The sequence below is a fragment of the Dryobates pubescens genome, chromosome 3 (assembly GCF_014839835.1).
Source record: "Dryobates pubescens isolate bDryPub1 chromosome 3, bDryPub1.pri, whole genome shotgun sequence".
In the NCBI taxonomy this organism is placed as follows: domain Eukaryota; kingdom Metazoa; phylum Chordata; class Aves; order Piciformes; family Picidae; genus Dryobates; species Dryobates pubescens.
The window spans coordinates 10,571,352-10,593,298 of record NC_071614.1 but is presented as its reverse complement, the minus strand read 5'-3'; the positions used below and the strand labels follow the sequence as shown (position 1 = coordinate 10,593,298).

Here is a 21,947-nt window from a genome sequence, read left to right as displayed (position 1 = left end):
ACTGACTGGGCATGGCATGTGGCAAATGCAAGGTGATCCTGAGGTACGAATGTGGGTGTTCCTCTCACGTGTTTGCCTGCTCTCCCCCTCAAGACATGTCATAAAGAGGCATTCACAGCTTGAGGGCAAAAGGAAAAGAGAGATGATCAGAGGGCTGCAGCTCCTCTGCCGTGATGACAAGGCTGAGAGAGTTGGGGTTGTTCAGCCTGGAGAAGAGAAGGCTCCGGGGAGACCTTAGAGCAGCCTTCCAGTATCTGAAGGGGGACTTTCAACAAAGGCATGGAGTGGCAGGAAAGGAGCAATGGCTTTAAACTGGAAGAAGCTGGATTTAGATGAGCCATTAGGAAGAAATTCTTCTCCATGAAGGTGGTGAGGTACTGGAACAGGTTGCTCAGAAGGTTTGTGGGGGCTGCAGTCCTGGAAGTGTTGAAAGCCAGGTTGCATAGATCCTTGAGCAGCTTAGTCTGGTAGGAGATGTTGGAACCAAGGGGGTTGGAACTAGGTGATTGTTAAGATCCCTTCCAACCCAAACCACTCCAATTCTGTGATTCTCTGAGTCTGTGATTCTCTCTTTCTATTATTTTTTGTTTGCTTGTCTTGTTCTCAATTGCTTTGTTTACTTATGTCTTAAGCACAGTCTAGAGTTGGTACAGTCATCACTACACAGCTCTGCTCATTCACAGTAACTAAGGTTGGAAGAGACCGTGTTTGGTTTCTCAGTTTGTGCCCTTCACAACCTGCTCTGGTGATGCCAGAAGCCTCAAGTCCTGACACTGTCACACTGCCACTTACACCCAGCCTACACTATACTCACCACCTGACTTCATATGTCAAGGCTGCAGGAGGAGTTCCTCACAGTGAAAAGATTTCAGTTAGGATGTTCCTCTGCAGGTCTTTTGTTCTTCTGTTTACTTTCCCCCCTCTACCAGGGGACAAAAAGCTCCTTTTCAGTGCTCTTCTTCAAACCCCTGTGGCTCAGTGTGGCTGGAGTGTGCCACACCTGCAGCTGGCAAAATCCTTCTCTGGTTATTTCAGCCTTTTACACCAGGGCTGCTTCTGTCACACGAATCCTTGCCTCTGTTGTTCCATCAGCTATAAAAGGCACCTGTATAAGCCTCCAATTTTGGTCCAGTTTGGGAGCTGGCTGCTTCAAATCAGAGCTGACTTTGCTTTCATAGCTTTGCCCTGACAACGCACTTGTTCTTTGGCACCTTGTGGACCCTGCTCCTGCAGCCTGCCTGTTCGCTCACAAACAAAATTCACACAGCAAAACCAATCGTGGCTCTCCCCTTTTCTTGCAGATAGCAGGCATCTGCTCTTTTTGATCTGCAGAGCAGATCAGCTGCCACATGGAGAAGGCAGAACACTAATAGCTTCTGTCACTGCTACCATTCTTGCTGCGATAGATCTTCTGGAGGATTAGACAAAGGTTGTGGCCACATAAACAGAGGAAGGCAACGCTTCGGGCAGAAACCTGGAGCAAACTGCACTGTGCCAGCTCTGATCAAACAAACAGACTATGTTCTGTTGAGAGCACAGAAGGCAAGGAAAACATCCCTTGAGATGGCACTGAAGAACAGAGGAAAGCTGCCCCAGTTTGTCCAGGAGTAAATTTGGCAGCGTTGGGAGCTGAGACAACATTGGTTCTATTTTCCCCCATTTTCTTTCTTTTCTTTTCTTCCTCCTTTTCTTTTCTTCCTCCTTTTCTTTTCTCCTTCCTTTTTTCTCCTTCCTTTTTTCTCCTTCCTTTTTTTTTCTCCTTCCTTTTCTTCTCTCCTTCCTTTTCTTCTCTCCTTCCTTTTCTTCTCTCCTACCTTTTCTTCATCCTTTTCTTTTCTCCTTCCTTTTCTTTTCTCCTTCCTTTTCTTTTAATTTCTCCTTCCTTTTCTTTTCTTCTTCCTTTTATTTTCTTCTTCTTATTTTTTTCCTCTTTTTTTTTTTTCCCCTTTCCTTATATATTTCCCTCCTTATAAAGCGCAGGTTGACTCATTTTGGATTTCTGCCCAAGGATGAACTATTCCTTCTGCCCTCAACACAATTAAAGAAATAAATTACAAAGGAATAGAACATTTTATAAATGGTGTTAAAGCTGGGTCCATGTGGGGTTGTTTGGGGTTTTTTTTGGGGGGGGGGGCAGGACAGAAATGTGCAGTGGAATCTTGCTGTGCCTCTGCTTCTCCTTCACTGAGCATCACATCTGAGTATCTACAGTCATTTTTAGGGCATCATGAATTAAAGATCTCTGCAGGAACATAAGCCATGGTGAGGAGATGCCTCAACACGTAAGGCACATCCCCCTTCTGAACAAGGGCTGCCCAGACAGCTGACACGTGCTGGAGCTGGGATTTCAGTTTGGTCTGCTATGGAGGAGAGGGCACACTGCCAAAGTCGGGGAGGAATGTGCAAACTGCTAATTCCAGCTAAAATAATATGAGGGAGAGAGGCAGAAAAACTCCCAGCACTAGATTGTGTCACCTCGCTGAGCAGCAGTGTGGGGAGGGTCCCTTTGCTCTTGTGCTGCGCCTCATAAATACCAGCCCTGGGCAAATTTGTCAGAGAGGACTGAAACAGAGAAAAGAAAGACCAACACCACCACCCCAACCCCCTCTCCTCAAAGGGCATAATTTAGAAGCTCTGTGTGTTTTCTCAGTGTCTCTGTACCCGGTGGATGTGGGCTATTCTCCCTCACGTTGCTGCTGTTAAGCTCCTCAGCTCACTTGGCTCCCCTCTCTGCACCACCTCAGGCTTGTAGTTCCTCAAAGCAATGACGCTTACAGGCATGTGTTCTGTATACACCCCACCTTTCTCTGGGAATTTTGGTCCTTTCCAATAGATTTTGGACCCCACCAGCAGCTACAGCTAGTGGAGGATCAGAAGTCCACCCCAGTTGAGGCTCCTGCCAACCCCATGAGCGGCTGAAGGTAAGGGCAGTAAAAGAGACACTCGCCGGTGCTGGCAGAAGAGGCTCCAGGATTTTATTGAAGTGCCTGAGTGATGGGGAGACTTAGCTGCTGTTTTCAAAGTGGTGCAGGCTCCTAGGAGACTAAATTCCTTTGACCTTCCTTGGCTCCTGTCAACAAGAGCATTTGAGAGCAGGCTGTAAGCCTTTCAGAAACCACGGGCGCTTGCAGAAACTCCAAGGCTCTCTTTTCTGACTGACTGAAAGCTTCATTCCGGGGCCACTAATAAATCTCTCTCCCTGCACCAATTTATGCTTTATAAGTTGGGTTTGAGCTTTGTCTCCTAAAAGGATCTTACATAAAACCCCACTTACTGAAATGTGATCTTTGCACATTTCTCAAGTTTTAATTTTCCTGCGGTGTAATCCTGTTACTTAGGTCATTCATTTTGTCACGCCTTGGTATCACTCTGGTCCAGGTTTGGCTGCAGGGCTATGTTCTCCCTGACATTTAGAGCAAGAATTCCCTGGGAAATCAGTCAAGAGATTTGACATTGCTGCTGGCCAAGCTCCAGCGGGTTTAGTTTTACTCTCCTCCTCTATTTATTGTGGAATCTGTCTGTCCAAAGCTGCACATTGAGTTCTGTGCTGGAGACGGAGAACTGAAAGGGACAAAATGGCCTTTCATTTGGGTGGGGGTTCATTCAGGGTTTTCAGAAGGGTTTTACAAGCAGCTAAGTGCTTAGATGACTGCTGAGCTTCCTTAGCCCTGCTCTGTTGCCTCCCTCAATTGGGATTGACTGCTTTTTCTTTGCTCTCTTCTCCCACCTCAATAGGCAGCAATTACAGCTGGAAAAGCAAAATTAAGATATAGGGAGTGCAGGCAGCACCTGGAGGCTTTTCATCTTTAGAAAGGGGGTCATTTCAACGTGCAGGGGCAGGCCCTTTGCTGGTACTGTGGGAAAAAACCATCAGGTTCTCCACCTTCCTGCCCCAAACGGCCACAACTCCCACTGCAGAAAGCTGCCTCGCTGGCAGAGGCAGCCAGGATTTGATGAACAGGAGGGGAGGAGCTGTGGAGCAGCCCGAGCACTCATGGGGCTCCAGGAGAGTCAGGGGAAGAATCCCAGGTCACCTGGAAATGAGGGAGAGAAGGAGCTGTCTTGTGAGTCAGAGAATGGCATCACAGAATGGCTTGGGTTGGAAGGGACCTTAAAGATCATCCAGTTCCAACCCCGCTGCCATGGGCAGGGACACCTCACACTAGATCAGGCTGCCCTTTGCAACCTGGCCTTGAATACATCCAGGGAAGAAGGGAAATGACATGCAGCAGAGCATGGTGACGGGTCTGGAGAACAGGGTTGGAGAGGAGCAGCTGAGGGACCAGGAGTTGTTCAATCTGGAGAAGAGGAGGCTGAGGGGAGAGCTCATTGCTCTCTACAGCTCCCTGAAAGGAGGTTGGAGGCAGGTGGATGCTGGCCTATTCTTCCTAGTGTCAAGTGATAGGGTGAAAGGAAATGGCCTGAAACTGTGCCAGGGGAGGTTTAGGTTGGATGTTGGGAAAACCTTTTTTTGCTGCAAGAGTGGTCAGGGATTGGCACAGGCTGCTTAGGGAGGTGCTGGAATCCCCATCCTTAGAAGTGTTCAAGAAACCTGTGGCCATGGCACTTTGGGACATGGTTTAATGGCCATAGTGGTGTTGGATCAATGATTGGACTAGATGATCTTTGAGGTCTTTTCCTACCAGAACAATTCTATAATTCTATAAATACATTTCACAAAGAGCATCCTTTCTTGAGTTGAAAACTCAAGAGAGAGAAAACCCACCCATTCCCTGGGTAGCTTATTCCCAAGACTAATCATTTTCATCACCGAACCCAGCCTTTGTCCCTAAACTGAGTTTGTATGAAGTCAGCTGCCACAGAGTGCTTCTTATTATGCTGTTCTCTCCCAGATTAAAAAGCCTCTTCTACTTCTACTGGCTCCCCATGAGGATACTTACATAATGTGAGCAAGTCATCTCTTCATCATCCTTTTGATAAGCTAAGCAGAAGGAGCTCTCACAGTCTCTCACTCCAAAGAAATTTCCCTAACATTCTTTTCCAGCTCCTGTTTGTGCCTTCACCACTTTTCCACCATGCTTTTGAAAATGCATTTTTAATACCAGACTCCCAGCAGGCATACTCTGAAGTAAAACCCTTCTTTTTGTAGCACATCTAGGAACTGAAGGAGGCCTTCTTCCAGCAGCATCACACTGAGGAAACATCCATCCTTGCATCTCCATCACAGCTCCTCAGACCTTCTCAGGATACAGTCTTCCTTCTGTAGATAGGTTTGTTTCACTCCAGGACATGACATTATGGAGATATAGAATAGAATAGAATGGAATAGAATAGAATAGAGTAGAGTAGAGTAGAATAGAATAGAATAGAATAGAATAGAATAGAATAGAATAGAATAGAATAGAATAGAATAGAATAGAATAGGATAGAGCAGGATAGGATAGAGCAGGATAGGATAGGATAGGATAGGATAGGATAGGATAGGATAGGATAGGATAGGATAGGATAGAATGAAATAGAATAGAATAGAATAGAATAAGATAGGATAGGATAGAGCAGGACAGGACAGGACAGGACAGGATAGGATAGGATAGGATAGGATAGGATAGGATAGGATAGGATAGGATAGGATAGGATAGGATAGGATAGGATAAACCAGGTTGGAAAAGACCTTTGAGATCATTAAGTCCAACCTATCACCCAACACCATCTCATCAACTAAACCATGGCACCAAGTGCCTCATCCAGTCTTTTTTTAAACACCTCCAGGGATGGTGACTCCACCACCTCCCTGGGCAGCACATCCCAATGGCCAATCTCTCTTTCTGGACAGAATTTCTTACTAACATCCAGCCTAAACTTCCCCTGGCACAGCTTGAGACTGTGTCCTCTTGTTCTGGTGCTGGGTGCCTGGGAGAAGAGACCAACCCCCAGCTGTCTACACCCTCCCTTCAGGTAGTTGTAGAGAGCAAGAAGGTCTCCTCTGAGCCTCCTCTTCTGCAGGCTAAGCAACCCCAGCTCCCTCAGCCTGAAATAGCAAACAATGAGACAAATATCTCAGAGGTTTCTGTTGTGATCCAGAGGAAGGGATTTTGAGGCAGGGCTCTGTCGTGAGTCAATGATGAATAAATGAAATACACATTGTCCCCCCACTGTTTCTTTGTGTGTAGAAGATACAGAAAGTCCTGGAGCATTTCAGAAGGTTGGGCACACCATTGATTCCCTTGGGTTTTGTGACAAAGCCAAGAATAAAAAGAAAACTCAAAAAAAAAAAAAGGAGCCTGGGAAACCCTATAACTGTCCAGTCTCAGTGGTTTTGTTGCTGTGCCAAAACAGGGGGACAGGGCATAATAGCACCAGCAAAGCTGCCTTGCTGGAGACTTTACATAACGAGTTCCCAGCTTCCCTCATTCAGCCTGTGCCTGGTGCTGCAACCAGGACTGCACAGAGAGCAGAATTCAGCTCTAAAGATGCCAGCTGAAGGGACTGTTTGCTTCTGGTAAACTGCAGTAAGTTGAAGAAATGCCTTTGGGGGGGGGGTGTGTGTGTGTGAAGCAAAACTGAAAATGCTAAAAAGGCTCTCCCAAAATGTCCTGAATTAGTCCTTTCCCTTCTCCGTCTCTGTGGCTTACTCAGCAAGGTATGGGTTTGGAAAGGGAGCCTCTGTGCTGCCAGCTAAAGTCTGGTTGGAGAGATCTGTTTATCCTAAAAAGCTATTAGGGGCAGTTGGCTAAGACTCAGCTTCTCCAGCCACGCTCAGGAGCCACCCTTAGGGCCACCTGCTCTTCAGAGGTGGCTCTGGCAGCTCCTGTTGGTGTGCCTGGCAACAGCAGTTTGCTCCACCCTGGAAAGTTTTGCCTGCTTCCTCCAGCTGCTGACTTGAGGATTGAGTAGCCTAATGTGTATCAGCTTCAGCTGCAAAGTTCAGGCTTAGCATCACTTTCAAGTGCATCAAGGCAGAAAATTGAGAGCCACATTTTGCCTGGTAGCAGCATTTCCATCAGGGCAGCTTCCGTGGGCAGAGGCAGGGCAGTGTCCTGGACCTGTGCAGCCTCTTGGCTGGAGACAGCTGAAAACAGCCAGGGAGAGGGAGAAGGGAGTTTGTTGGCAGCATGGCTGAGGCAGAACGATTCTGACTACCTTTGTTTCTTTCTTTGTGTTTTTCCTGCTTTTCAGGATGACCTGGAGGGATCATGAGGAGTTTGAGAACCATCATCCTCCCTTGGAGCTGAGCTTTTGTTGTGCTGCAGTCTTAGTGTCACTTACATCAGAGAGACAACAGCAAAGCAGCAATTTTGTCTTGTGCACTGTCACCTCCAGCCACAATTAACACTTCCCCTTCTCATTAGAGGTTTTTCTTCTGGCTCTTTTCTGGTTTACTTTTTCAGGAGCACAGCAGAAGTCACAGCAAAGGGGCCAGCTGGTGTCTATGGCTTGGAGTGCAGTATAGGTGGTAACACCACAACTTCCTTCAAAGCAGAGATGCTGCAAACCCTTGCCCACATCCCCCTCCCTACCAAGTTCACTAGGGGACCCTCCCCTAAAACTTGCAGCCATAGCCATGATCAGAAGCAGGTGCAGCTTCCCAAATTGCAGAGCCATGGACCTGGCAGCACCCTGTCCCAGGCAAGCTAAAGAAGGGGACAGGAAACTTGTGCAAGAGGTCAACTTGCAGTCCCTGCAAGAAGCTTGGGTTCACCTGGAATGACATTGTGGCTCTGCAAGGTGCTGCTGGAACACTGAGGCATCCATGCAGCAGATGATAACCTCTGCATGGACAATGCTACCATGTGGCCAGAGGTGAAAACAGAGATCACCTGAGTTCTGTCTGTACATCCTGAGCAACAGGAACTCTGGAGTTCTAGAAAGTACCTATCATAGAATCATAGAGTCATTAGGGTTGGGAAAGCCCTCTAAGATTATTGAGCCCAACTGCTGACCTTGCACCACCATGGCCATTAAATCATTTTAGGCTGGAGGTGAGGAGAAAGTTCTTCCCAGAGAGAGTAATTGGCCCTTGGAATGTGCTGCCCAGGGAGGTGGTGGAGTCCCCATCCCTGGAGGTGTTCAAGAGGGGACTGGACGTGGCACTTGGTGCCATGGTTTAGTAGCCATGAGGTGCTGGGTGACAGGTTGGACTTGATGATCTCTGAGGACTTTTCCAACCTTATTGATTCTACCATTCTATGATTCTATGTCCCAAAGTTCCATGCCTACCCATTTCTTGAACACCTCCAGGGACAGTGACTCCAACACTTCCCTGGGCTGCCCATTCCAGATCATAGAATCTTAACATTGTGTTGGTTGGGAAGGACTACTAAGATGGTTGAGTGCAAGCATTGAACTAACTCCACCATGGCACACAAGCCTTCTGAGGAGCAGCTGAGGGAACTGGGGTTGTTCAGTCTGGCTCTGGGGAGACCTTAGGGCAGCCTCCCAGTACCTAAAGGGGGCTGCAGGAGACATGGAGAGGGACTTTTGACAAAGGTGTGGAGTGACAGGCTGAGGAGTAACAGCTTCAGACTGGAAGAAGCTGGATTTAGGTGAGATATTAGAAAGAGATTCTTCCCCATGAGGGTGGTGAGGCACTGGAACAGGTTGCCCAGAGAAGCTGTGGAGGCTGCAAGCCTGGAAGTGTTGTAAGCTTGTAAGATTCTCACCCTGCCTCTGTCTGCCCTTCTCTGTACAAAAGGAACCGGAGGGACTTTCCCCTCGTCAGACAGCCTGGCACTGGTTTCATGCTGAGGCAGTGGCTGGAGAGGCTGGACAGTGTTTTGAGACAGAGCTTGCATTCTTAAGGCTGCCAAGTGCCCAGAACAGAGCTGAATGATGCACTTTTTGACTGGAACAAAGCTGGGAAGTCCCTGGCTTCCTCCAAGCCTCTGGAAACAGAACTTAAATGAACATCCAACGAGTTAAATTCCATACCAATACCTAAGTTCTAACCTCACCTGTTTATTCACAGAGTTCAGTGATTTTAGGAGGAGGCACATCCACTTACAGGAGAACTTTACCAGTGGTTGTACTCAGACAGAGAACAGTCCATGTTAGTTCAACACACCCATGAAGTTACAGAACTTGGAGAAAGACCCAAATCTCCAAAGGCCAAGCCACAAGCAGAGCTACATCCAACACACCAGGAATCTGTGGGACACACTGCAGCTAGCTACACCACTAAGAGCTCAACAGTGCTCCCCAAACCAGATAATTCCATGAATACCAAAGGTAATGTAAGACAGTCTCATGAAGCTCAATAATGTGACTCTTTCCTTCACCCACCCAGCCACATGTACACATTACAGAAGGCAAATCAATCCCAGTTACCTCTGGTTATGGGCAGATTCCCTTTGCTGAGCCAGCTAATATGAGGTTTGGCTGGGAGAGGATCCCAGGCCAGCTATGAGCTGCAGGCTGTCAGCAGCTCTAGGTCAACAAGGAGCTGACTGGAGTTGACTGCAGGTGTGACCCAGACCATCAGCATCACACTCAGTATAGAGGGGAGAGGAGCTTCCTGCTTGGGCTTTGTTCCTCTCCTTCTCTCTAGGACTGCTGCACATTTGCTGGGCTGTATAGACTTTGATATCCTTCATATTGATATTGGGATCAGTTTTGTTGTTACATCAAATTTGTTGTTGTTTAGCCTGGAGAAGAGGAGGCTCAGGGGAGACCTTACTGCTCTCCCCAGCCACCTGACAGGAGGTTGTAGCCAGGTGGGGTTTGGTCTCTTCTCCCAGGCAGCCAGCACCAGAACAAGAGGACACAGTCTCAAGCTGTGCCAGGGAAAGTTTAGGCTGGAGGTGAGGAGAAAGTTCTTCCCAGAGAGAGTTGTTAGCCATTGGAATGTGCTGCCCAGGGAGGTGGTGGAGTCACCATCCCTGGAGGTGTTCTAGAAAGGATGTGGCACTTGGTGCCATGGTTTAGTAGTCATGAGGTGTTAGGTGTTAGGTTGGACTTGATGATCTCTGAGGTTTTTTCCAAGCTGGTTGATTCTGTGATTTCAGACTTTGTGTCTCCTTGCATTTTCCCAGTCCCCCTTCTCTGCTGGGGAAGGGTCACTGAGTGATAGAGGAACTGCTAGATTTTAGCTCCAGCTCTGGCTAGGCACAGCCAACCAGCTACACCTCCCAGTTCCTGCCCTCTGAACTCCCCATGAACTGGCTGATCTAGGGCAGCCACACATTGGGTTTGGGGCCTTTTTACTTTTTTCGCTGTTTGTTTGATTATTTCATTTCAATGAAGTGCAATAACTGATGGCCTGCTTTTGGTCTTCAGGTTCTGAGGCCAAATTGGTTTAGTTTTGAAAGCAGCACAGCAGGTTATCCCAGCTGATAAACTGGTATTAAGAATTCCAGTTAAGGAGCCTTATCTGATGTGTTGTTAGCCTGGAGGCACCTATGACAAAGACTTTCCTCTGTAACCTACATCCACAACACAAAGCTCCAGTCAGCTCTTTCCCTCTCAGCCTTCTGCAGAGTGCCACGGTGTAATTCTCATTTAAATCTCAACCACAGTTAAAATTAAAGCAGTGATCTCCAATGGCACATCACCAGCACAGAAGAGCCCCAGGCCAGAGCAGATCCAATAAATTTGCCCTTTTGGGGAAGTTACACCAGAGGACATCTCAAGATGAAGTGTCATGCTTGATTGTGTGGTGGCTGCACACCTCTGACTTCCAGCAAGCAACAGTTTGCCAGCAGTGGTAGGAGAGGGAGGTGGAGTGGCTGAGTCTGAGCTCTGCAAGCCAAGTCCTACCTGGAAGAATGAAGCTGCCTTATCATAGAATCAATAGGGTTGGAAAAGAGATCAAGTCCAACCTATCACCCAACACCTCCTGACTAACTAAACCATGGCTCCAAGTGCCACATCCAATACCTTTTTGAACACCTCTAGGGATGGTGACTCCACCACCTCCCTGGGCAGCACATTCCAATGGCCAACAACTCTCTCTAGGAAGAACTTTCTCCTCACCTCCAGCCTAAACCCCCCCTGGCACAGCTTGAGACTGTGTCCTCTTGTTCTGGTGCTGCTTGCCTGGGAGAAGAGACCAACCCCCACCTGGCTACAACCTCCCTTCAGGGAGTTGCAGAGAGCAAGAAGGTCTCCCCTGAGCCTCCTCTTCTCCAGGCTAAGCAACCCCAGCTCCCTCAGCCTCTCCTCACAGGGCTGTGCTCCAGACCCCTCCCCAGCTTTGTTGCCCTTCTCTGGACACCTTCCAGCATCTCAACATCTTTCCTAAACTGAGGAGCCCAGAACTGGACACAGGACTCAAGGTGTGGCCTAACCAGTGCAGTGTACAGGGGCAGAATGACCTCCCTGCTCCTGCTGGCCACACTGTTCTTGATACAGGCCAGGATGCCATTGGCCCTCTTGGGCTCATGTTCAGCCTACCATCGACCAGTACCCCCAGGTCCCTTTCTGCCTAGCTGCTCTCCAGCCACTCTGTCCCCAGCCTGTAGCATTGCAAGGGGTTGCTGTGGCCAATGTGCAGAACCTGGCACTTGGCTGTGTTCAATCTCATGCCACTGGATTCTGCCCATCTGTCCAGCCTGTCGAGGTCCCTCTGCAGAGCCTCTCAGGAGAAAATAAAAGGAATATTTCAGGGGAAAGTATGGAACATTTCAGGGGAAAATAAGCAACATTTTAGGGGAAAGTATGGAACATTAGTTTCCAAACATCTCTCTTTTGTTTCTGCAGGGAAGCACAAATGTCTGGTGGTTGGAAGAGAGAAAGAAGTGAGCTAAGGGAGCACTCTCCTCCTGCTCCAGCCCTCCTGTGGGGCTCTCTGTGATGCCCCCCCAGCACATTTGGCTCACCCTGACAACTGACCTGCATCAGAGAAGTGCTCAGAGATCTTCAGAGGAAGAAATGTTCATAACTGAAAAGCTATTTACTGTAATCAAAGCCCTTCAAAGAGGCTCTGCATGCCTCAGCTGATGTGCCATTGCCCCAAATGCTGTGGAGTGCATTTTCATTCCTCTGTCAGTCCCACTTCCTGAGTCCAGCCAACATCTGTGCACGCTGGTGGAGGTGGGATTTGGTATGAGCAGATAGAGGACGACCTTCAGTGTTTAGGTTTGGGTTTTTGTGCCTAACAGCCTCACAAAAGCATAACCCAAGCTCTAACCCAGCCTCACACTTTGACCTTTCCAAAGTTACTTTGGAAAAATAGAGGTTATCTTTGATGCTGCAAATTATGCCTTTATCTCTTCTAATCCCCCAAGTCAGCTATCACAGTCCCACTTCAATTATGCTAAACTCTTATGTTAATTTTAAATCATGTAACTTAATTCCTGGCAAAGCAGGCTGGTGAGTTTCAAAATGTGGTTAATGAGGCAAAGTACAATCTAGGTTCTGCTGCTGAGCTCCTCTGAGTCCCTGAGGTGGCTGAAGAGGACTATGGAGAGGCTCTTCTTTACGACAGCCTGGCTTAGGTTTGCCCCCAAAAATCTGCATTTTAAAAGTGCAGTTAGAGGGGATGAAACTGAAAGTTGAGCCTAGAAAGGAGTCCAGAGCCTTTCACCAGAGACAGACAACAGCAATGGGGCTGAAACAACGATGCTTCAGTGCAGTGTCCTCCCCTTTGCAATCACCAATGCAAACTGGACCAGCTTCCCGTGATGGCAATCCAGGGACGTGGTGTCTGTGTCCAGGGGTGCATGCAAATCCATGGCATTTTCCCTCCCATTTGCAGAAGCCAAATGTTTGCTAATAGCTTTCATCCTCCCCCCCCTTGACTCAGACAATAGCTTTATCTGGGCATCAGGAAGGAGTTCTTTACTATGAGGGTGGTGGAACACTGGAGCAGGTTGCCCAGGGAGGTGGTGGAGGCTTCATCCCTGAAGACCTTCAAGGCCAGGCTTGATGGGACTCTGAGCAGCTTGAACTTGTTGGGAGATGTCCTTGCTCATTGCAGGGCTGTTGAACTAGATGACCTTAAAGGTTCCTTCCAAAGCAAACTATCCAAGACCAGAGAGCAGATGGAATCTTGGGAGACTGTTCAGCTTTTCCACCACAATTGCATCCCCCAAACCTTGAATCTCTGTCACTCCCTGAGCAGATGGGCTGCAAGTTTGTCACTAAAGCAACCTTAAGTACTCTGGGGTGCATCAAGAAGAGTGTGGTCAGCAGGATGAGGGAGGTTCTCCTCCCCCTCTGCTGTGCCCTGGTAAGACCACAGCTGGAGTACTGTGTTCAGTTCTGGGCTCCCCAGTTCAAGAGGCAGGGAGATACTGAGAGGAGATCTTCTCAGTGCTATCAGTAGCTAAAGGGTGGGTGGCAAGAAGATGGAGCTGGGCTCTTTTCATTGCTTCCCAGTGATAGGACAAGGGGAAACAGGCACAAACTAGAACACAGGAGGTTTCACTTGAACTTAAGGAGAAAACCCTTTGCTGTGAGGATGCCAGAGCACTGACCCAGGCTGCCCAGAGAGGTTGTGGAGTTGTCTTCTTTAGAGGTTTTCAAACCCACCTGGCCATTGTGATCCTGGACAACCTGATCTAGATGAACCTGCTCTGAGATGGGGATAGGACTGGATGATCTCCAAAGGTCCTTTCCAATCCTCATCAGTCTCTGATCTGGTTATTAAGTTCTTCAGGGACTTTGTCACTTACTAACATTTATTGCTCTGAACTGAAGAATCAACACAAAGCTCAGGTGTAACTTGGTCTCCACTCTTTATTAACATATCCAACTTCCCCCCCCCCCCCCCATTTCCCCCCCCTTTTTAAAGGAATTGCTACAAAGGCTTCTGTTGTCTGTAGATAAACAGTTAACTACCACACATCCACAGCAGACAGGACAAAGCAAATATGCAGACATCCAAAGGCTGGTGCACGTTTATTTTCTGTTTAACATCTTCAGTGGCCTCCCACCAAGGCAAGGGAGGTTCACTCAGGATTTGAGGTGGGAGGCAGTACTTCAGAAGGATGTAGAGAGCTGCTCTGCCTCCATGGAAATATTCTTTTTACACCAAGGTCAGAACCAGGGCAAACCCTAAGGCAGTTTAAACACGAGTTAGGAGGTGGGATGACTAAACTCTGGCAGGAGCAGCTCTTTAATGTCCTAATGCATAGTCCCACTTGGGAGCAGCACTCATGGCAATGCATGGCCATGGGAGAAGAAGAACTGGGGAAAGAAGTGAGTAAGAGCCCTTAGCTGGCATGGTGCAGAGCACTGGAGTGGTGTCCAGCAAGGCAGAAGCTGCAAGAAACCACCTCTCCAGCATGGTGCCCTGGGAGCCCTCGACCATGGAGCAGCTGCACTCCCCATGGTGCCCCGGGCAGAGCAGCGCAGCTCCAGCACTCCCTGCTCTGTGAGGGAGCCTGCAGGAAAACCAGGAGGGACTTCTGCAGGGAAAGGTGGGAGTCAGGTAACATCTGGACTCTAAAGGGGCAGATTTAGGGACACTGTTACCTGAAGAGAAACACACCTGCTGATAACACCTGTGGGTCTGTTTAGGCACCACAACATCTCACAGGAGTAATGGTGTGTGCAGGAGGAGAAAAGGTCACCAGTGGTGATCCTCAGGGCTCAGGGCTGGGGCCATCTCCTGTTTAACATCTTTGTCAGTGATTTGGATGAGGACATTGAGTCCACCCTCAGTAAGTTTGCAGATGACACCAAGCTGGGAGGGAATGTTGATCTGCTTGAAGGTAGGAAGGCTCTGCAGAGGGATCTGGACAGGGTGGATTGATGGGCCAAGGTCAGTTGTGTGAGGTTCAACAAAGCCAAGGGCTGGGTCCTGCATTTGAGGCACAGCAGCCCCATGAACCTTCCAGGTGTGGGGCAGAGTGGCTGGAAACTGCCCAACAGAGAAAGACCTGGGGGTGCTGGTCAGGAGTGGCTGAAAATGAGCCAGGGTGTGCCCAGGTGGCCCAGAAGGCCACCAGCATCCTGGCCTGGATCAGCAATAATGTGACCAGCAGAGCCAGAGAAGTAATTGTCACACTGGACTCAGCACTGGTAAGGCCACACCTTGAGGACTTGATTCAGCTTAAGGGCCCTCACTCCAGGAAGGACATTGAGGTGCTGGAGCAGGTCCAGAGAAGGGCAACAAAGCTGGGGAAGGGTCTGGAGAACAGGGCTGGGGAGGAGCAGCTGAGAGAGCTGGGGGTGTTTAGTCTGGAGAAGAGAGGCTGAGGAGAAACCTTCTCACTCTGCACAACTCCATGAAAGGAGGTTGTAAAGAGATGGGTGTTGGTCTCTTCTCACAAGTCACAACTAATAGGACAAGAGGAAATGACATCAAGTTACATCAGGAGAGGTTTAGGTTGGACATTAGGGAAAATCTTCTACACTGAAAGGGCTCTGGAAGACTGGAACAGGCTGCCCAGGGAAGTGGTTGAATCCCCATCCCTGGGTGCATTTAAAGCCATCTAGATATGGTGCTCAAGGATCTGGTGTGGTAGTGGCCCTGGGAGAGTTAGATGCTGAAAGGAGAGATCATTTCTTATGCACTGTCACTGCTTGCTTCTCCCTCATTTCTCACACAGAATCACCATGGTCGGAAAAGACCTCTCAGATCATCAAGTCCAACCTTCTACCCAACACCTCCATGACCACTAAACCATGTCCCAGAGTGCCATGTCTACATATTTTTTGAACACCTCCAGGGATGGGGACTCCACCACCTCCCTGGGCAGCCTGTGCCAATCCCTGACCGCTCTTGCAGCAAAGAAATTTGCCCCAATGTCCAACCTGAACCTCCCACAGTGCAACTCGAGGCCATTTCCTCTTGTCATTAGTCACTGGGGCCAAGAGGCCAACACCTCTTCACTTAGTTACTTGGGCCACCTCTTCCCACATCACAAGCTTACCCAAGTTTGCTCTGCTGAACAGCTGAGCTGCTCTTTGTTGTAGTTCTCTGCTTTTGTATTCAAGAACATCCTCCAGTGAGAACCACTGAGGTCTGAACCCAGCCACAGCTTGGGGGCAATCAAGCATTGGAGCCCTGCAACTGAGAGCACTGCAAACATAGCAGAAAATGAGCCAATGCCTCTTTATCAGTAAGGGGCAGTCAAAACCAGTGAACTATACATTCAAAAGTAGTTTCCAAACCAATTTCTGAAGGAGGCACACCAGGAAAAAAAACCCAAGAAGAATCATGCTACTCTGAATGCTTTTTCTCCCAACCATTAAAAGCACATTAAGTAGGCTAATGCAACAGCTGGCTGAGACATCACTCCCACAGTCTAATCCATCATGGGGAAAGTAGCTTGGTTTGTGGGTTTTTTTCCCAGGCATTTTAGTGCAACTTATGCTGTTTATAGGTCTTTTTATTATTTTTGTGTGTGTATGTGTGTGCTTTCTTTTCCCATCCCCCCCCAGTCCTATCACTCCCTGACACCCTCAAAAGTCCCTCCCCAGCTTTCTCATAGTCCCCTTCAGATACTGGAAGGCCACAATGAGGTCTCCTGGGAGCCTTCTCTTCTCCAGACTGAACAGCCCCAACTCCCTCAGTCTGTCTCCATAGCAGAGCAGCTCCAGCCCTCTGCTCATCCTTGTGGCACTTCTCTGGACACCTTCCAGCACCTCCAGATCCTTCCTGTAACAGAGGCTCCAGAACTGAATGCAGTACTCCAGGTGGGGTCTTACCAGAGCAGAGTGGTCCAGCTCTGGAGCCCCTACTACAGGAAGGATCCGCAGGTGCTAGAGCATGTCCAGAAAAGGGCCACAAGGATGAGCAGAGGGCTGGAGCTGCTCTCCTATGAGGACAGACTGAGAGAGTTGGGGCTGTTCAGTCTGGAGAAGAGAAGGCTCCCAGGAGACCTAGTTGTGGCCTTCCAGTATCTGAAGGAGGCGACAAGAAAGCTGGGGAGGGACTTTTGAGGGTGTCAGGGAGTGATAGGACTGGGGGGAATGGAACAAAACTAGAAATGGGTAGATTGAGACTGGATGTTAGGAAGAAGTTGTTCCCCATGAGGGTGGTGAGAGCCTGGCACAGGTTGCCCAGGGAGGTGGTGGAAGCCTCATGCCTGGAGGTGTTTGCAGCCAGGCTGGATGTGGCTGTGAGCAACCTGCTGTGGTGTGAGGTGTCCCTGCCCATGGCAGGGGGGTTGGAACAGGAGTATCCTCAAGGTCCCTTCCAACCCTGACAATTCCATGATTCCAATTGATGTCCCTTTAAATAGTAAAATCCCCCACAAAGCCAAGACAACCCCACTTAGCAGCAACTTGGTTTCCTTTCAGGGCTGATAGCAAAGTGGTTGTTCTGAATCCCAACGTGATTAAGTACCTCACGGAAGCCTGAACCTTGCTCTGGTGCTATACAGCTGGTGAGGTATAATTGAACATCAAGTAATCCAAATAATAGAAGTCATAGGTCAGCTGCCTCTCCTCCTCAGACAGTTCCTTTAGGTATTGCCTCACCACTTCTGGGCTGGTTCTCTCATCTGAGGAATGTCTGTCTTTGAACCTAGGAAACTTCAGCTCGGCTGGAGCCCCTACCAGCTGCAGAAAGTAATTGGCATCTTCTTCCAGGGTTTCAAACTTCCCTATGAAGTCATAACTGATGAGGCAGGGGTGGCAGAGCTTACTGACCTGCTCCCAGTGAATGTCCATCCCTATTGGGCGGTGGGAATCTAGCAGGTACTGGATGAACTCCCTGAACTTCACTCCCGAGCCTGTCTTCAGTGCCTCCTCCTCTGCGTCCTGTCTGTACTTCTTGATGATTGCCTTGCCAAACACCGGGTGGTAGTAGCTGTTTGGGTGTTCAAACTTGTCCCTGAAGGCAGACACCAGCCTCTCCATAGGGTCACGGACAAAGATGGTCTTGGTGTAGGTGTTCAGGCGCCTGGATATCCCTTCCAGGTCATAACTGTCCAGCCTCCTGAGGTGCTTTCCGTAGTGCACATCATCGTGGGAGATGTTGTGTGCCGAAGCAGCCAGCCCATTGAGCACCATGAGGACCCTTTTCCAGTTGGAGCAGCCTGCTTTGGGCACTTCACAGTACAGGACCTTGTGCCTGTCCTCCACGTAAATTCTTGACACCAGGTGCAGGAGGTGGCTGTGCAGCTTCTTCCTGCCGTGCTGCTTCCGGCAGAAGTCGTGCAGGAAGGACCTGCGCCTCTCCTGGGTGCTGCCCACGGCCTGCCACCTGCCACCCTTGACTAGTGTCTGGTTTAAAGGGTGCAGTGCAGGAGGTAAATACACCCCTCTGAACCAGCTGAAAGGTGGCTCACTCATCTTCTGCTGCTCAGAGAGCTGGCTCACCAGGGAGGCAGCCACCACACCCAGAGGATCAGCCTTGCCATGCCAGTGCCTGCTGCCCAAGAGGGTCATCTCGTGCTTCCTGAGGCCAGGAGGAACACTCCTGCTCCACGCTGTCCTCCTCCTCTTCCCCAGAGGTGGGAGTGTGAAATCCTGCAAGCATGAAAAGGAGCAGAGCTTACAACACAGCATCATCCTGTTCACACTGCAGCAGTGCACAGTGGTGGGCAAGCCACACTTGGGCCTACAAAGTCTCTTTTGAACCTGAGGGGAAGGGAAGGGAAGGGAAGGGAAGGGAAGGGAAGGGAAGGGAAGGGAAGGGAAGGGAAGGGAAGGGAAGGGAAGGGAAGGGAAGGGAAGGGAAGGGAAGGGAAGGGCAGGGAGGGGAAGGGAAGGGAAGGGAAGGGAAGGGAAGGGAAGGGAAGGGAAGGGAAGGGAAGGGAAGGGAAGGGAAGGGAAGGGAAGGGAAGGGAAGGGAAGGGAAGGGAAGGGAAGGGAAGGGAAGGGAAGGGAAGGGAAGGGAAGGGAAGGGAAGGGAAGGGAAGGGAAGGGAAGGGAAGGGAAGGGAAGGTTTGGGAAGGGAAGGTTTGGGAAGGGAAGGGGTTCGGAGAGGAGAGGTTCGGAGAGGAGAGGCTCGGAGAGGAGAGGAGAGGAGAGGAGAGAAAGAGATGAGACGAGACCAGGTTGGAAGAGACCTTCAAGATGTCATTTAGCAGCACATCTTGTTTAGCAACAAGCTAAATTATTGAAGTCCATGGTTCTGAAGCTTACCTGTTAGCACACAGTAGGTGTGGTGGGTTGAAAATTCTCCCCCCCAACATTAAATTTGCCAGACCAGCTGAGGCTGGAAGCAGATGAAAGCTGTATTTACAAGCAAAACTGCCATCTACAATGGGATGCAATGAATTTGTACAAAACATACAATATTTACAGATAAACAGCACAAGAACCCCCCCTGGCCAAAAAGCAGGGGAGCTGCTAATAGCTTCCCACTCCCTGCCCCTCTCCTTACTCCCCTGGACACAAAGGGACAAGAGAAAAGAGCAGAGAGTTGTTTTAGATCCTCAGCCACAACAAAGAACACAGCCAAGGTCAGCAAAGCCCAGCAGAAACAAGTCAGTGTCTCCCAGAGTGAGGAAGCAGAAAGAGACAGAAAAAGGTAGCTTAGAGAACTAAGTTTTCTGTCTGTTATCTCTCCAATGGGATTGTTTAGAACTCATCATTGTGTTCCTTTCCTGAGGGGAAATGGAACCAAACTAGAAATGGGTAGATTCAGCTTGGATGTTAGGAAGAAGCTGCTCCCCAGCAGGGTGGTGAGAGCCTGGCACAGGTTGCCCAGGGAGGTGGTGGAAGCCTCATGCCTGGAGGTTTTTGCAGCAGGCTGGATGTGGCTGTGAGCAACCTGCTGTAGTGTGAGGTGTCCCTGCCCATGGTAGGAGGCTTGGAACTGGCTGATCCTTGAGGTCCCTTCCAACCCTAACAATTCCATGATTCTATGCCTGTTTCCCCCCCCCATAACTTAAAGCACAGAAGCAAGTCAAATCCCCTAAACAGGAATGCAGTTCTCAAAGTTATTTCCAAGTGCATGGTAATTGCTAAACACAGCCATTTGATGAAGGAGAGAAGAGATAATGCCTCTTGCATCCTCACAGCTCAAGCCAGGAAGCATTTCTGAGCACACTTCATCTTTTAAATGACATTAGATGTAGACTGGGTGTTAGGAACAAGTTCTTTACCTTGAGGACAGTGGAACACTGGAACAGGTTGCCCAGGGCGGGTGGTTGAGGCCCCATCACTGGAGATATTCAAGGTGAGGCTCATCAGGGCTCTGGGCAACCTGATCTAGTGAGGATGTCCCTGCTGACTGCAGAGGGAGTTGGACTATGTGGTAGTTTTAGGCTATGCCAAGAAATTTTTTCCACAGATTGTAACCCACCACAGACTGAATGACCTTTGGAGGGCCCTTCCAACCCAGAGGCTGGGGAGGGGTCTGGAGCACAGCCCTGTGAGGAGAGGCTGAGGGAGCTGGGGTTGCTTAGCCTGGAGAAGAGGAGGCTCAGGGGAGACCTCATTGCTCTCTACAACTCCCTGAAGGGAGGTTGTAGCCAGGTGGGGGTTGGTCGCTTCTCCCAGGCAAGCAGCACCAGAACAAGAGGACACAGTCTCAAGCTGCGCCAGGGGAAGTTTAGGCTCGAGGTGAGGAGAAAGTTCTTCACAAAAATTGCTGTTAGCCACTGGAATGTGCTACCCATGGAGGTGGTGGAGTCCCCATCCCTAGAGGTGTTCAAGAGGGGACTGGATATGGCACTTGGTGCCATGGTTTAGTAGTCATGATGTGTTGGGTGACAGGTTGGACTTGTTGATCCTTGAAGCCTCTTCCAACCTTATTGATTCTATGATTCTATTCTATGACAAGAGGAAATGGCCTGAAATTGTGGCAGGGGAGGTTTAGGTCAGAGATTAGGAAAAATTTCTTTGCTGCAAGAGTGGTCAGGGACTGGAACAGGCTGCCCAGGGAGGTGGTGGAGTCCCCATCCCTGGAGGCGTTCAAGAAACCTGTGCCTGTGGCACTTTGGGACATGGTTTAGTGGCCATGGTGGTGTTGGGTTGATGGTTGGACTATATGATCTTAGGGGTCTTTTCCACCCAAAATGGTGATATGATTCTACACTACCTGTCTTCACAAAGAGAATTGTCACCATAAACCCCACAAAATCCTCTGCAAACAGCCACTTACAGCAATTATCTGGGCACGCTCCCTCCTTGCCCTGACAGAGGCACTGCACCCTGTTTGCACTGAATGGGGGCAGCACCATCCTCACTAAGTAGCCATTTAAAAGCAAATATCTACCATTTGACCCCCCAGATCAACCTTTTACAGCCTCATTTAGATATATCCTCCACATATCAACACAATTTCCCTGCAAAATTCAGTGTTCCTTACGTTAACTGCAGGGAGACAGAGCAGGTGAGCAATTCGAGGAGGGCAAGGCATTGCCAGGCAGGAAAAGACCAAGGCTGGACACACAAAATACATCTCCTAGCCCACCTTTTGCAGCCTTTGTCTCTCTCCAGAGACTCTTCTTCAGGGAAGAGCAGTATCATGCACAGAGCTGACTGTGTCACCCAGAGAGCCTGCAGAAGTAGGTCTGCAATCGGCCATCCACAGCCCTGGCAACGTAGCCTCAAGTTGGGTTTTAAAAATACAACTGCCCCCTCTTCTGGCCAATAAAGCCTCCCAAAAAGGGCTTTCCCAAGCCATCTCAGGCTAAATTTACAATGCAATTTGGTTTAGAAAAGTTAATTAGACTTCTTCCAGGCTATAAACTCAGCAGCAAAGCACAGAACTGCCATTAACATTCGAAACGTTTCTCCTGGTATTTAGGGGAAGTGAAGGTTTTCCTTTCCTTGTGGAATGCATGAAGTTCAACAGGAGCAAGTCCAGGGTCCTGCACCTGGGGAGGAACAAAATCCTGCACCAGTGCAGGTGAGGGGTGACCTGCTGGGAAGCAGCGCTGTGGGGAAGGACCTGGGAGTGCTGGTGGACAAGTTCACAATGAGCCAGCAAAGTGCCCCCATGGCCAAGAAGGCAAATAGTGGCCTAGGGAAGAGTGTGGCTAGCAGATAGAGGAAGGTTCTCTTTACCCTCTGCTTTGCTCTAGTGAGGCCACATCTGGATCATGTGCCCAGTTCTGGGCTCCCCAGTTCAAGAGAGAGAGTGAATTCCTGGTGAGAGTCCAGTTGAGACCACAAAGATGCTGAGAGATGAGCTGAGAGAC

At 49.3% G+C, this 21,947-nt stretch overlaps 1 protein-coding gene across 1 annotated transcript; it reads right to left on the bottom strand.

The window, feature by feature from the left end:
• Nucleotides 1-17,194: 17,194 nt before the first annotated feature.
• Nucleotides 17,195-18,363, bottom strand: CHST9 (carbohydrate sulfotransferase 9). Its single transcript, XM_009908796.2, has one exon. It carries the CDS (start codon nucleotides 18,361-18,363, stop codon nucleotides 17,224-17,226), a length of 1,140 nt encoding a protein of 379 aa, XP_009907098.2. The 3' UTR covers nucleotides 17,195-17,223.
• Between the last annotated feature and the right edge of the window lie 3,584 nt (nucleotides 18,364-21,947).

Excerpts from the sequence above, each read along its gene's own strand:
- CHST9 (XM_009908796.2), bottom strand. The coding sequence starts at position 18,363 with ATGATGCTGTGTTGTAAGCTCTGCTCCTTTTCATGCTTGCAGGATTTC.